This window comes from Rhinoraja longicauda, chromosome 30, assembly GCF_053455715.1.
Source record: "Rhinoraja longicauda isolate Sanriku21f chromosome 30, sRhiLon1.1, whole genome shotgun sequence".
NCBI lineage: Eukaryota > Metazoa > Chordata > Chondrichthyes > Rajiformes > Arhynchobatidae > Rhinoraja > Rhinoraja longicauda.
The window spans coordinates 24,714,345-24,729,276 of NC_135982.1; the positions used below are offsets into that span (position 1 = coordinate 24,714,345).

Genomic DNA, 14,932 nt, shown 5'->3' on the forward strand with positions numbered 1-14,932 from the left:
CTGTGTGAAAAAATTGCCTCTCAGTTTCCTGTTAAATATTTCTCTTCTCACCGTAAACCAATTTCCTCTGGTTCTTGATTCTCCTACTCTGGGTCAAAGTCTCTGTGCATTTACCCTATCTATTCCCCTTATGATTTTTATACATCTCTATAAGATCACCCCTCAGCCTCCAACACTCCAGGGAATATAGTCCTAGTTTACCCATCTTGTTAAAATTCTGCATGGTCTACTGCCTGGATAGTCTAAAATGTTTCAAACCGATGGCCTGGTGTAGTTTAATAAAAAGGTTAATATGAGTCTGACTTCCTTTCCTGCAGACATCAAGGATTTGGCATTTTATCCGTGGTTCTGGCAAATCAAGCAATCAAACTGTTGACGTCACTCTTTCAAGATCTGCAAGTGGAGGCTCTCTACAGGGTAAGTGGCAGCTCTTGAGTTTAGTACATGGAGTTACACTTGAGAAACCTGTTTAGCTTTTTGAATTTAGCCTAGATTTGGATTTTTCAGGATAAAAAGTGAAGCAGAGGTTAAATGCATTGGAGATCTGTGTGCATATATTTAAAAAAAACAGAGATGCTGCCTGACCCGTTGAGTTACTCCAACATTTTGTGTCTATCTTCAAACAAAAAACAACTAGATGGAAGCATTAAAAAAAAATTAAAAATTATAACACTTTCCTTGGGACCTTGGTTATCCCAATACATTGTTCTTTTGAAGCATGATGGAAACAGTTCACGGATAGTAGCAAGAAGCTACTCTGTTAATGATAATAAAAGACAAACTTGCCAACACCTCATTTGGCTGTGCACCCTGCTATACTCAGAATACCTGCAGTGTTTGTGTGTGCAAGTTTATTCAAAACAATATAATATCCTGGTAAAATTTCAGTGGGTTTGCTTAAGGAATAAATATTGTTTCAAGATATTGGATTGATCTTACCTGCTGTCATTTGAAATATCCCAAAATATCATTTATATTTATCTTAGTGGGCAATCAGGATCATAACTTAAAGTCCCACCCAAAGATGACAGGCCTGATGTTGAACAGACGGAAATACAAAGCTAAATTGTATGTTTACCTTTTGAGTACAAATTGTGCACGTGCAGATTATTAAGCTTATCTTTTTTTCATATGTAAAGCTACCTGGTTATTTGGACAAGGTTGAACAATGGATCATTTTGATTTCAACAGGGTTGGAGAGGCGACGGTCCACCTGCAGAGCTAAATATAATGGCACAGAGCTCCTCCATTCAGCGTGTCCAGAGGTTGATTGAATCTGTTCCCCTCACCAACTTGCTTTTCACACTTTTGTCAACATCTTATAGAAAGGTAACCACTTCTACAATAGAGTGCCATAATGATGCCAAATTAGTCGCCATGTTTGTGCTGACTCTTTGTTGAACAGTTCGCAAGTAACTTACGGATTTGCTTTTTCCTCATATCTCACGCTTGTCCTCAATCTTACTAACCAGATCCTCCCCCACCCTTCCATTCACACATTCTTTCTTGGTTTCCAACATTTATCCAGTGTCCTTATAATGAGTTATTAAAGATGTGATAGCATTACATTTGGAAAGTGGTGACATCATCGGACAAAGTCAGCATGGATTTACCAAAGGCAAATCATGTCTGACGAATCTTATAGAATTTTTCGAGGATGTAACTAGTAGAGTGGATAAGGGAGAACCAGTCGATGTGTTATATCTGGACTTTCAGAAGGCCTTCGACAAGGTCCCACATAGGAGATTGGTGTACAAACTTAAAGCACACGGTATTGAGGGTTCAGTGTTGAGGTGGATAGAAAATTGGTTGGCGGACAGGAAGCAAAGAGTAGGAATAAACGGGTCCTTTTCGGAATGGCAGGCAGTGACTAGTGGGGTACCGCAAGGCTCAGTGCTGGGACCCCAGTTATTTACAGTGTATATTAATGATTTGGACGAGGGAATTGAATGCAACATCTCTAAGTTTGCGGATGACACGAAGCTGGGTGGCAGTGTTAGCTGCGAGGAGGATGCTAGGAGGCTGCAGAGTGACTTGGATAGATTAGGCGAGTGGGCAAATGCATGGCAGATGCAATATAATGTGGATAAATGTGAGGTTATCCACTTTGGCGGCAAGAACAGGAAAGCAGAGTATTACCTGAATGGTGACCGATTGGGAGAAGGGGAGATGCAACGTGACCTGGGTGTCATGGTGCACCAGTCATTGAAAGCAAGCATGCAGGTGCAGCAGGCAGTGAAGAAAGCGAATGGTATGTTGGCATTCATAGCAAGAGGATTTGAGTTTAGGAGCAGGGAGGTTCTGCTGCAGTTGTACAGGGCCTTGGTGAGACCGCACCTGGAGTATTGTGTGCAGTTTTGGTCTCCTAACCTGAGGAAAGACGTTCTTGCCTTAGAGGGAGTACAGAGAAGGTTCACCAGATTGATCCCTGGGATGGCGGGACTTACATATGAGGAAAGACTGGATAGACTGGGCTTGTACTCGCTGGAATTTAGAAGACTGAGGGGGGATCTTATAGAAACATATAAAATTCTTAAGGGGTTGGAGAGGCTAGATGCGGGAAGATTGTTCCCGATGTTGGGGGAGTCCAGAACCAGGGGTCACAGCTTAAGGATAAGGGGGAAGTCTTTTAGGACCGAGATGAGAAAACATTTCTTCACACAGAGAGTGGTGAGTCTGTGGAATTCTCTGCCACAGAAGGTAGTTGAGGCCAGTTCATTGGCTATATTTAAGAGGGAGTTAGATGTGGCCCTTTTTGCTAAAGGGATCAGGGGGTATGGAGAGAAGGCAGGTGCAGGCTACTGAGCTGAATGATCAGCCATGATCATATTGAATGGCGGTGCAGGCTCGAAGGGCTGAATGGCCTACTCCTGCACCTATTTTCTATGTTTCTATAACAAGATAAAATGGTCTCAATTACTCTATCTTTTGTGAGGTTAGTGATTCAATTATAGTGCAACAATGTGATTATGTGTAGTTCCTTTATATTTGTCAACACAAAATTAATGCACACTGGTATTAAAATAATGGTTGCCGACAAATGTAAGGTCATGTTACCCTTTGGGAACAGCTCTGCCCTACACTTAAAAGTCTTAAAAATTAAGGTTGTTTTTATTTCCACAATTATTTGGGGGGGAGGGGGAATACACATTTCATTGGCCTTTGTGTGGGGGAAAGTGACATTTATGGTTTCACCCTTCAGTGGTTCATCTCCAATTTTGTTGTTGTATAATCTTGTTTTAAATTGCTCAGCGGAGGAAATTGTTTCCCTCTTTATGATTCCAAACACCTTATCATATCCATCAACCACCTAAACTAAAGAATAGAACTGATTTTGTCAGTGTGTCATCATTCGTTATCATCATTATATCTCAATGTAATTCTGATGAATCTGTGCTGTATCTCTTGCATGGTGAATATTTGTTGCCCTACTCAACAGAATGCAGATTGGTTTGATCAGGGCTCATTGGAATTGTACCTTTGTACCAGCATCATTTTAAGAAAGTTGTTTTGTAAAGACATTCAAATGTTTCCCGCAATGTTCATTTTCCTATAGAGTATCACTGTTCATGCTGCACAGCTTCCTATTGCAATCCCCTGTCTTGGCCTGTGCATAGTGTTATTATATTTACCAAGTTGTAGATGTGGTGATTAAAACCGTTATCATTTTACATCTCTAGGCTTGTGTCCTTCAACGCCAACGCAAAGGTTCTGTGAGCAGTGATGTCAGTGCATCCACTGATTCAAACACTTATTATGAAGACGATTTCAGTAGCACTGAAGAGGACAGTAGTCAAGGTAGTCTCGGGATTTATGTTGTGTTCTGAGACTTAATGTGGGTTGAAATGGTCAATTTATGATGCTTGGCCCAGGCGTTTTACAGATTTACAGAATACAAACTGCAATAAAATTATAAAATATCAACTATTTCTGCTTTACGGCTTTAGTGCCCTTTAGTTTTCAGCACATTCCAATGATATTAGAATTTGACAATAGACAATAGGTGCAGGAGTAGGCCATTCGGCCCTTCGAGCCAGCATCACCATTCAATGTGATCATGGCTGATCATTCTCAATCAGTACCCCATTCCTGCCTTCTCCCCATACCCCCTGACTCCGCTATCCTTAAGAGCTCTATCTAGCTCTCTCTTGAATGCATTCAGAGAATTGGCCTCCACTGCCTTCTGAGGCAGAGAATTCCACAGATTTACAACTCTCTGACTGAAAAAGTTTTTCCTCAGCTATAAAAAAGATTTGCTAGATACATTCAAAATTCTGAATGACTTCTGTTTAGTATATCGCCAGGTGATTGAATAATTATTTCTATTTATCAGTGTTTACAGACCTATTATTGAGCTTGCAGACCTGTTCTGCTGCAAGTTCACAGAACTCCATTGTTCTGTGTTAGGTACATATGACAATTAAAAACACTTGACTCTGGACTTGATAATCGGATAATACTCACCAAATCAAATTTCAAGGAAAGGGTTGAGAGTATTTTAGCACATTATTGCAATGTGTAAATTCTCCACAGTTACACTGGTGGATTCTGAAATCATTAAAAAGGTTTTGAACATGGAACATTGGAGACTGGAACATACAAACATATTCCTGCACTTACTCCATTCATTGGAGTAAGGGCAGGAATATTGGACAATGTTGGTCACCCTGGAGGGGCTGGGTAGATTGGATGGTTTCCTTTTGTTCTTTGTAATTCTGCAACTCCACGTTGCATCTGTAATTTGCTCATGATTGCGTTGCAAGTTGTGCCACTGTTACTTGAATTACTCTTGCTTTGAACAGTGGGGGCATCTGTGTTGTACTTTGTAGATGACGACAGTGAGCCGATTCTTGGCCAATGGTTTGAAGAGACTATCTCACCCAGTAAGGAAAAATCAGCACCACCCCCTCCTCCACCACCCCCTCCCCTGGAGAGCTCCCCACGGTTGAAGAGCCCAAATAAGCAGAGCACTGGGGAGAATGGCAACATACTCGCGAGTCGCAGAGACCCCGAGCTGGTGAGTGAATTCCAGCAACAAATAAGTCGAATATCATGGCAAACTGTTTTTGATAAATCAGGAGGTCAAAATATTTTTTATTTTAGTTCTGAATCTCTCATATTTAAATAATTTGAGGGGCTGGCTTTTTAAACTAATTTGGGAAACTAAGCTACATATTATCTTTATTATTGACAGTTAACTCTTGATTCATTTGGTACTTATCAAATTGCTGTGTGGGTTTTCAGATTTGTTCCTTATATATAGAACTAAATATTAGATTAAGACACACCTAGGACTCAAATTACACTGGAAATGGAAGCGAGGATAGCACTCGTGAATGAGATTACCTCAGCTCTAGTAAATCGTCATGTTTAAATTATTTTTATAAATTGTCTTCCAGTTTCTCAGCCTGGCTTCAAGCATCCTCAATTTCATTACATCTTCAATGCTGAACTCGAGGAACAACTTCATCCGGAATTACCTGAGTGTTTCTCTGACTGAACAACATATGATGACACTAGCAAGCATCATCAAAGATGTGGATAAAGATGGAACCAAAGGTTAGGATGCTACTTCAGTGTTAGCGAATAATAAGCAGAAATTTGGCTTTGGAGTGCAATGTTTGGTTATGTCTAAGGCACTTCTTTCAGACTATTACTACTGAAGTAGCGAAAAAGCTAATGAAAGCTTGAACTGCTTCAATTGTAATTCATTGGGTTAAGATAAGAGTACCCCTCTTGCCACCATAAACAGACCATTGAGAAACAAGGAGCTCCAGATGCTGGTGCTGGAATAACTCAGAGGGTCAGGCAGCAGGTTTAGACTATATCGATAGGTGACTTTTCAGATTGGGACCCTTGTTCCGACTGATTGTAGTAGGAGGGGTAAAGCTGGGAAAGAGGTGGGAGTGCGACCAAACCTCTGCAATTCATAGGTGGATACAGTGGGGTGGGGGTGTTGGTGGGGTTGGTGGGCAGGTGAATGGACCAAGGTGAGAGATGAAAAGAGAGAAATATTTGTCAGTTAAGGAGAGAGGAGGCGTTAAATGTGAACCCAGAGGAGGAAGCAGATATAGAAAGGGGCGGGGAGGGAGGTATAGTTGGAGAAATGGGTGAGCACTCAGATGGGGCACCGGGAGTATCGGGGGGTGAAAAACGAAAGATTTGTGGGCATCCAATGATGTACCAAACTGGGAGGGAGGATTTGCATGTATCGAAAAGGGTTAACTTGATCTCTTAAAATCTTGACAATTATAGGTTCCAATTTGAAATATAGGTTTTTTAAAATATGTAAAATCACAAAAATGTTGTGTTGTCCGGAATAATGACTCTTCTGTAATAATGAAAAGTAGACTGGATTAATTCTAAGATAGAAACAAAAAGCTGGAGTAACTCAGCGGGTCAGACAACATCTCTGGAGAAAAGGAATAGGTGACGTCTCATGTTGAGACCCTTGTTCAGACGGATTCTGTTTGGTTATTGCACCCTTTCCCTGCTCTCTTTGTGCTTATTTTTTATTTTATGCATAGGGTCATCAGAAGAGGAATTTGCCGTTGCATTGTATCACTTTAACCACTCCATGGTTACCTCTGACCTCCCATCATCAATCCTGCAGGTGAGTTCACTGTGGTTCACTGACTGTCCTTCGATTTCAGTTAGCAATGATAATAATATTTTGTGTGTGTGCTTTTGTTGCTTATTAAGCTTGCCACAAGATAAAATGAAACAGGTTAAATGAAAATGCATGACGTTTGGATTCATTTCTTAATATCTGTGAAATAGTCTCTTGTGGATAACACGTGTTAGAAATAAAATTTGGGGTTTTTGATCACACTTTTGGTCCTTTTTGTGACCATCACTTAAATAATTCAAACTCATAATTTGATATAAATACCGCGTTTACTTATCTGCCTTTCTGAGAAATTTTCCCCCCATTTTGTTCTCTGCCAAAGGAGAGGGCGAGGGGAGAAGCATCAGCAGATGAACAGCCCATGTCCTTCAGTGATCATGAACACATCTGAATATGTTTCACATGGATGTTTCATGTCATTGCAATAGCAGGCAAATTTAAATTCCTGCTCATGACTGGTAGCTTTGCACAACATTCAAACTGAAATCTGATTGTATTGTTCCTGTTGAGTTTTTTAATGGATAAATTTTAAATGTAGTATCTTGCAGATCAAGAATCTGGTATTGTGTACGAGTCGTTTGTTGTGCCAATCGCATTCAGCATCACAATATTAACACTTCCGTTTTTATCCAGAACATACTGCTGCAGCAACTGGGGATCGCGCCTTTTTCAGAGGGTCCATGGCCATTGTATGTCCACTCACAGAGCCTCTCTGTGCTGTCACGCTTGCTATTAATCTGGCAGCACAAAGCCAAGGCACAGGGTGAGCCAGATGTACCAGAGTGCATGAAAATTTGGGAAAGGTAAGAAATTCTTCACCAAAAGTAAATGAAAAGAAGTTGGCCAGTTCAGTCCTTCGATCTGTATGCAATGCTGAACTGAAGCATCTCTTATTGTTTGTATTGCTGATTTAGTGACAATTGGATGTTATCATTGAACCTAGATTTTAAATGAGTGATTAACCATAAACATATAGAATCACAAACAGAGTAGATTAAAAGCCTCATTGTTTTAACTATGAAGTTTGGAATGTTTAACTTTCCCACGATCATTAATTTCTTCTGCAATATTTCCTGCATTCTCTTATGTGGATAATTATCTCTTTCCCACGGCAGGTTTATTGGGACACTTAAGCAGAACATATTCCAGGGTGTGGTGCCAACTGACTCAGAAGATCTAAATGTTGAGCATCTTCAACTACTGCTGCTAATTTTCCATAACTTCTCAGAGAGCGGCCGGCGTATGGTGGTCACTATGTGCGTACAAGTGATTGTTGAAGTGGCATCAAAGGCAGAGAATCAAGTTCGATGTGTGCCACTGACACTTGCCCGATTGCTGCTGGTTTTTGAATATGTCCTTCAGCAGTATTCAAAAGTGCCAATCTACCTGTTTGAACAGGTAAGGACCAGTGGAGTGGGTGGTTGAAAATCTATATATTGAGTAAGTGAATAAACCTGTAAACGTTTAACTACAAGCTGGATCTTCAGTATAATGGCTAGGAATTGGCAAGGAGGGGTACCACTGCGGGTTTCAGCATAGTGGAGAAATTCAGGGAGCAACAGAGTCATGGAGTCACACAGCACGGAAACGGACCCTTCGATCCAACATGTCCATGCTGACCAAGATGCCCCTTCTATGCTAGTCCTACCTGCCCATATTTGGACCATGTCCATCTCAGCCTTTTGTACCCATGTACCTAACTTCTAAATGAAGGTCAACTGCAGTTCAGGAGGTTCTATCAATAGTTTCTTGCAACTGTGTTGTGGACTCATATAAGTTGCAGAAGTTGATGAAACATTCCAAGTTTTAGACATTTATGGTTTATGTCCAAACGTGTTACCTTTTGTAGAATGAGGAGTTGATTGCGTTTTTAATGGTGAGTTGCTGCTCAACAATCCATCTGGGCCTAAACAAATAGTTAAAAGTGCCTTGGTTGAATTTTCTTATAATTACTGCATTCCTGTCAGCGCTTGCGAAAAAGTTTGTTAAATGCAGAGTTGCTTGGTCCCCCACCAACACCTCTCCCCTCCCACCATCCCAAGACAAAAATATCAAATGTTTTCTGAAGCATGAACATCTATAATCCTCATGAAGAACAATAAGATGAACACCAGAGCTAAAATCTGTTAGATTATAAGAAAAGGTTCTTTATCTTGGAAAGGGTTAACAAATCTGTGGAGAAGTGTTCAATGTCATGTTCTGATACTTGTTCAAGCTGTGGAAATTGAATAAAAGTAAAAAATAGCCATGTGGCAGATTTATTAACCTTAAAATATTGTGACAACCTTCAATTGTTGCAAATTTATCTTCTTCCACCTGCTATTTTCTTTTTGGGAGGTGGTCAAAGAGAGGATACAATTTCCCTACAACCTCTGCACAGCAGCTGAACAACCTTTAGGCATTCATAATCAGGACGAACAGATATAGGACATCAAGTTGGACTAGCAGCAACATAAGCTGCAGTGCCATCGATGGACTTTATGAATCTTGGTCCATTTATTCTATTCCAGCAGTGATAACAGGATTATTTTGCTGTGTTGGCAGAAAGAGTGATTAAATACCTTGAATAAAAGAGTTATTATTCATTTCTCATCTGTTTAATTAAGATATTCCCTCAAACTGAACCTCATGTCTCCATAATTTATTTAGATCAAGTCCGATTTTCTGCATTTGCTTCTGCTTCAATATTTTAATAAGTTTAATCAGTCTGAACAAGGGTCGTGACGAAAAGCATCGTGTGTTCGTTCCCTCCACAGATGCTGCCAGGCCTGCTGAGTTCCTCCAGCACTTTATGTCTTGTTTTTAACAAGTTTCTGTTTTCCTTCCATCCATCCTGTAATAGTCAAGAGTCAAGAATGTTTTATTGACATGTGTCCCAGATAGAACAATGAAAGTTGTACTTGCTGCAGCACAACAGAATATGTAAACTGATTTATTTGCTTCCATGTCATTTTTCCACTTTCAGCACCTTTATGATTTCCATTCAGCCATTGCTTTATATTTCATCTTTGATCCCTTACCAATTCTGATCCAACCTACCATTTTGTTTGCCTACATAGTCTGTTATGGATAATTTACAACTGCAATCTTGCCTGGTTTACACATGAGAGAATTGCTTTGCTTCTTCCTCTGCTTTTTCAGAATGATTTCGGGCATGAATGTAATATTAGAATGTTAATTGGGGTGCACATATTAGAAGAAACATTTGATTAAGATTGTGAGTGTTTTTGTTTCTAGATTCAGTGCAATCTACTCACTCCACCAGCCTGCACTGCAGGTTCCAGATCCAGTGGTACACAAGATTCTGGCCGGCGCATTCAAGTGCCATTTTACCATGGATTTAAAGAGGTTGAAGAAAACTGGGCAAAACACATTGGGACAGGTATGGCAAAGATACAGTTAACATGGAGCGATAGGTATAGGAAGTCAAAAGATAAGTACTGATAAGATGTCTTTGCAGACTGATCATCTTGTGTGAGAAAAATGTAACATTTAAATTAAGTAATTAATCCAGAGTTTATGAAGCAGCAATTAGACTTAGACAGTCATGGCCAAAACCTGCTTTATTGCGGTAAATATCCATTCTGTCACCTCATTTAGTCTGGCCAAAATGTGAACTTGTTAACTTTTAAATATCCTCTGAGAGGTTAACAACAAAATAAGTTGTATCATGGCCTGTCAAAGAAGAAAAAGAACAAACAATGAGAATAACCTAGGCACTGAATTCTGACACACCAAAGAGATTTGCAAGCATCTAGGTCCTTATAACTAAATTGAGAGGACTATCCACCGAACCAGTCAATAGTCACAAAATGTGACTTTATAGACAATGTGCCGACTTCCCCGTTGTGCTTGATGGAATCCTCACTCACACCTTGCCTTCATTCCATCCTCCCTTCACATAGAACAGAGATAGATTTTTCTTGGATCTTCCCTTTCACCCCAGCATCCTCCGCCTGCAGCGTTTCATTCTTTGACATTTCTGTATAAAATCATGAGAGGAATAGATCGGGTAGATGCACAGAGTCTCTTGCCCAGAGCAGGGGAATCGAGGACCAGAGGACATAGGTTCAAGGTAAGGGGAAAAGATTTATTAGGAATCCGAGGGGTAACTTTTTCACACAAAGGGTGGTGGGTGTATGGAACAAGCTGCCAAAGGAGGTAGTTGAGGCTGGGACTATCCCATTGTTTAAGAAACAGACAGGTACATGGGTAGGACAGGTTTGGAGGGATATGGACCCTGCGCAGGCAAGTGGGACTAGTGTAGCTGGGACATTGTTAGCCGGTGTGGGCAAGTTGGGCCGAAGGGCCTGATTCCACGTTGTATCACTCTGACTCAATGACTCTCTAACGTGATCAACGAACAGTCACATCTTCCCCTCACCATCCCTTTCTGCTTTCCTTGGGGACCAGTCTCTCCGTGACTCTGTGGCTCACTTACCCTTCCCCACTCATCCCTCCGTACAACCGTAGGAGATGCAATGCCTAGCCCTATACCTTCACCATCACCATCATTCAGGGACATAAATAATCCTACCAGTTGAAGCAGAGATTCACCTACACCTCCTCCAACCTTGGCAGGTCTCAATACGAAAGTATAGATACAAGGAGTGGTTTGTGACTTAAAAGGCTACGTTTTGGAACCAGAGATTTTGTTTGGTGGACATAAGACAATATATTTCTGAGAGCTGACAAGGTTATCTTCTTGAGTTATTAATGTCTACGAACAATCTTAAAGTAATACACTATATTACAATGAATGAAGAGTTAACCATAAGCTGGGCTTAGATTACATTTCTGATGTCCAACTGTTTCTTTTCCAGAGTCTGCACCTTTGCCTAAGTTCTACAGCATTCTTTCTCATGAGACTTCCGCTGATGACAGGAACAGATTAGATGAGATGGTGAGAAGCATGGAATTAAGTTTGCCACGTCCTGGAAATCTTGTAAAAATATTTTTAAATTGTAGTATTCCTGAATGGTAATCATGCAAATTGGATATATCCAAATGGTGACTTTTTTAAAGGTTTTATCTGTTTGGTATAACGTTTATTTATATTTTTTCACTTATTTTTCCATTTATTCTTCAGGTCTTTGATGTCCTCTATGGTGGTGCTTTAAAGTATGATGACTTGTATTCGTCACTGATCTTGCTGTTATCAGCTGGCTCACAGTTTGATGCACTCAGGCATGAAGAGCACAAGAATGCAACACCTGTGGTAAGTTCAAGGAGTGTGCACCGACCAGCCAAAACATTATGACTACCGACAGGCAAAGTGAAGAACATTGATTATCTTGTGACAATGGCACCTGTCAAGGGGTGGGATATATTAGGCAGCAAGTGAACAGTCAGTTCTTGAAGTTGATGTGTTGGATGCAGGAGAAATGGGCAGGAATAAAGACCTGAGCGACTTTGACAAGGGCCAAATTGTTATGGCCAGACGACTGGGTCAGAGCATCTCTGAAAGGGCAAGGCTGGTGGAGTGCTCCCGGTCAGCAATGGTGAGTACCTACCGACAGTGGTCCGAGGAGGGACAGACCACAAACCGGCGACAGACAGGGTGTTGGGCACCCAAGGCTCATCGATGTGCGAGGTCAACAAAGGCTATCCCGTCTGGTCCGACCCGACAGAAGGTCTACTGTGGCACAAGTCACAGAAAAATTCAGTGGTGGTCACGGGAGAAATGTGTCACAATACAGAGTACATCGCACCCTGCTGCATATGGGTCTGCACACGGAGGACCAACACCATATTAGGCAGGTGTTCATAATGTTTTGGCTCATCATGTCAAAATGTACAGTCTCAGCCCTCCCAAGAGTCTGGAAGGGGCCATTGGACCTGAAACAGCTGTTCACTGTGTTCTGTCCTCCCCCTTTTCTTCGTCAGGTACTTAGCAACTTGTAAAATTAGTGCTGTTTCCACCAACGCAATAGATTGAAGTCTGACTCATGATAAAATGTGTGAATGGGGCCCATTCGACTTTACTGTGCAGCTTAAATTTATGGTTTGGTTACGATGGAAGTCACTATTTTTCCCAGATGGGAATGTTGCTGAACTTGGAATGTTTTGAAGCACAATTTTAACTTGGTCCTGGGCATGGGGGATTGTAGGTGTGTTTCCCTGCATATCCGTGTGGTTATCCAAAAGCCTCTTAAGTGTTGCTATTGCCTCCTCCACCACCCCTGGCACCAGGCAGTTCCAGGCACCCACCATCCTCTGCGCGTAAAAAAAACTTGCACCACACATTTCCTTTGAACTTTGCATCTCTCACCTTAAAGCTATGCCCTGTAGTTTTTGATATTTCCATCTTGGAAAAAGGTTTCTAATATTCATCTGTGATTTGTTTCACACACACAATGCTCCTAAAATGTAAGCACCCCTACAAAATGGGATTCTCTGCTACGTTATTGAGTTGTGTATGATCTGTTGAACAATAGGCTCCCATTTAATGAGGTTTGCATCGGATGTAGAATTAACCAGTTACGTTTTTCAGTTGGTGTATGCTTTATGTCATATGCTGCAAGTCATTTTGTTATAATTTTGTTCTCTCGTTGACTTTTCCTTCTAGGAAGCCTGCTCCATTCAGTATTACTTCTTAATCTTGTGGAGGATCCTAGGAGTTGTGCCTCCGTCAAAAGCCTACGTTAATCAGGTGGCAATGGGCACAGCGGAGCTTAGTGAATGCGACATCCTGCACACGCTGCGATGGTCATCTCGCCTTTGTATCAGCTCCTATGCAACGTGGATCAAGGTATTAACAAATGAAACCTTCAGTGGTTTGTGGTGCAAAAGTGCAAAGTATTTGTTTAGTTGCAGCATGAAAGCAGGCCCTTCTGCCCGCCGAGCCCCTGCCGACCAACGACCACCCTTTCACACTAGTTCTTTATCCACCTTTGCAATGATTCCTTACACGCTAGGGGCAATTTACAGAGGTCAATTAACCTACAAATCTGCATGTCTTTGGAATGTGGGAGGAAATTTGAGCACCTGAAGGAAACCCACACAGTCACAGGGAGAATTTGCAAACTCCACATTGACAGTACCCGAGGTCAGGATTGAACCTGGGTCTTTGGCGGCTGTGAGGCAGCATCTCCACCAACCACACCATTGTGCTGGCCTATAACATGTCAAATATAATCCCTTTTTGTGAATATTTAAATGTCGGGAAAATTGATGTTTTGAAGAGCCAAGTTTTGGACCAGAAGAGAAAGACATGAAAAACGGAGAATTGTTGAGAGGTTTAGATAGTTAGTTCACACCATATCACAGAGTATTCAAATATTGCTTTATGGTTATATTTTACCTTCGTATTTTCTCCGTTTTCTTCTTTTGGTGCTGCTTCATGCCAGGTTGCCTGCATCAACCTTTCATCTATGAGGCACTCAGTCCTGTACTGGGATGCTGTGGGCTGGTGCATGAAATTAATGTCAAGCCATTAACCTTTCTACATGCAATGGCAGATGGAAGATTACATGGTAACATGGAAAGGAAATGGAGAGTAAAGCAGTTATTTTCAATATGACTGTTGTTCAACGAGCAGCTTGCTAATGCATGATTTTGCTTTGCTGCAGGATCACCTGGTGCGACAGGGCATGAAGCCAGACCATGCTGGCTCACTGGTCGAACTGGCCATTGCCAAGTGCAGTTTTGTGAAGTATGATGTGGAACTTGCAGAGGAGTATGTTGCCAGACAGGTAAGAAAAAGCCTGGCCGGTGTGCTGTCTGTCCGAAAGTGTTGTTTTTATCATTGTACGGATGGAATAACCAGGTTGTGGTACTGCTATTGTGGCTGTAAATCTTCAAGCCATGGCAAATAGTTCCTCCTTTATTTTCAGAATATTTCACCAAAGTATTTTCTTGAGTAGAAGGGTGACCAAGAAGACCAGAACAGGAGCAATACGGGGCACGTTTTTTACACAGAGGGTAAAGAGTGCCTGGAGGGTGATGGCAGTGGCATTTATGATAGTGGTGTTTAAGATGCTTTAAGATAGGTGCAGGGAATGAAGGGTAATGGATCATGTGCAGGCAGATGAGATTAGTTTAAATTATATGTTCGGCACAGACGCACAAAGGGCCTGTTCCTGTGCTGTATTGTTCGGAGTTCTGTGAGCTGAATATCTTGTTTCGCTACAGTATAATCTTTGCCCAGATATACTGAAAGAAACTGGGGATGGGTGAGCCTCTGGGGAAGACCACAGAGATAATTAGAACCACTGTCACCATATTGTTGCTTCCTTTCCCTCGCAAGCTTTTCTTTACCATAATCCCAGACAAAATAGCCACAGGGAGTGGTTGAGGCAGATT

The 14,932-nt window shown here is 41.4% G+C and overlaps 1 protein-coding gene across 5 annotated transcripts in view; it reads left to right on the top strand.

The window, feature by feature from the left end:
* Positions 1-14,932, top strand: part of ubr4 (ubiquitin protein ligase E3 component n-recognin 4) — a 165,264-nt gene that overhangs the window by 22,361 nt on the left and 127,971 nt on the right. For all 5 annotated transcript variants that reach the window (XM_078425449.1, XM_078425451.1, XM_078425450.1 and 2 more), the window contains exons 12-24: positions 318-417; positions 1,192-1,329; positions 3,681-3,798; positions 4,830-5,017; positions 5,400-5,559; positions 6,528-6,613; positions 7,262-7,431; positions 7,744-8,026; positions 9,866-10,010; positions 11,452-11,531; positions 11,718-11,846; positions 13,197-13,379; positions 14,200-14,322. In XM_078425449.1, the coding sequence (XP_078281575.1) occupies positions 318-417; positions 1,192-1,329; positions 3,681-3,798; positions 4,830-5,017; positions 5,400-5,559; positions 6,528-6,613; positions 7,262-7,431; positions 7,744-8,026; positions 9,866-10,010; positions 11,452-11,531; positions 11,718-11,846; positions 13,197-13,379; positions 14,200-14,322 (1,903 nt within the window). The remainder of the gene's footprint in view (positions 1-317; positions 418-1,191; positions 1,330-3,680; positions 3,799-4,829; positions 5,018-5,399; positions 5,560-6,527; positions 6,614-7,261; positions 7,432-7,743; positions 8,027-9,865; positions 10,011-11,451; positions 11,532-11,717; positions 11,847-13,196; positions 13,380-14,199; positions 14,323-14,932) is intronic.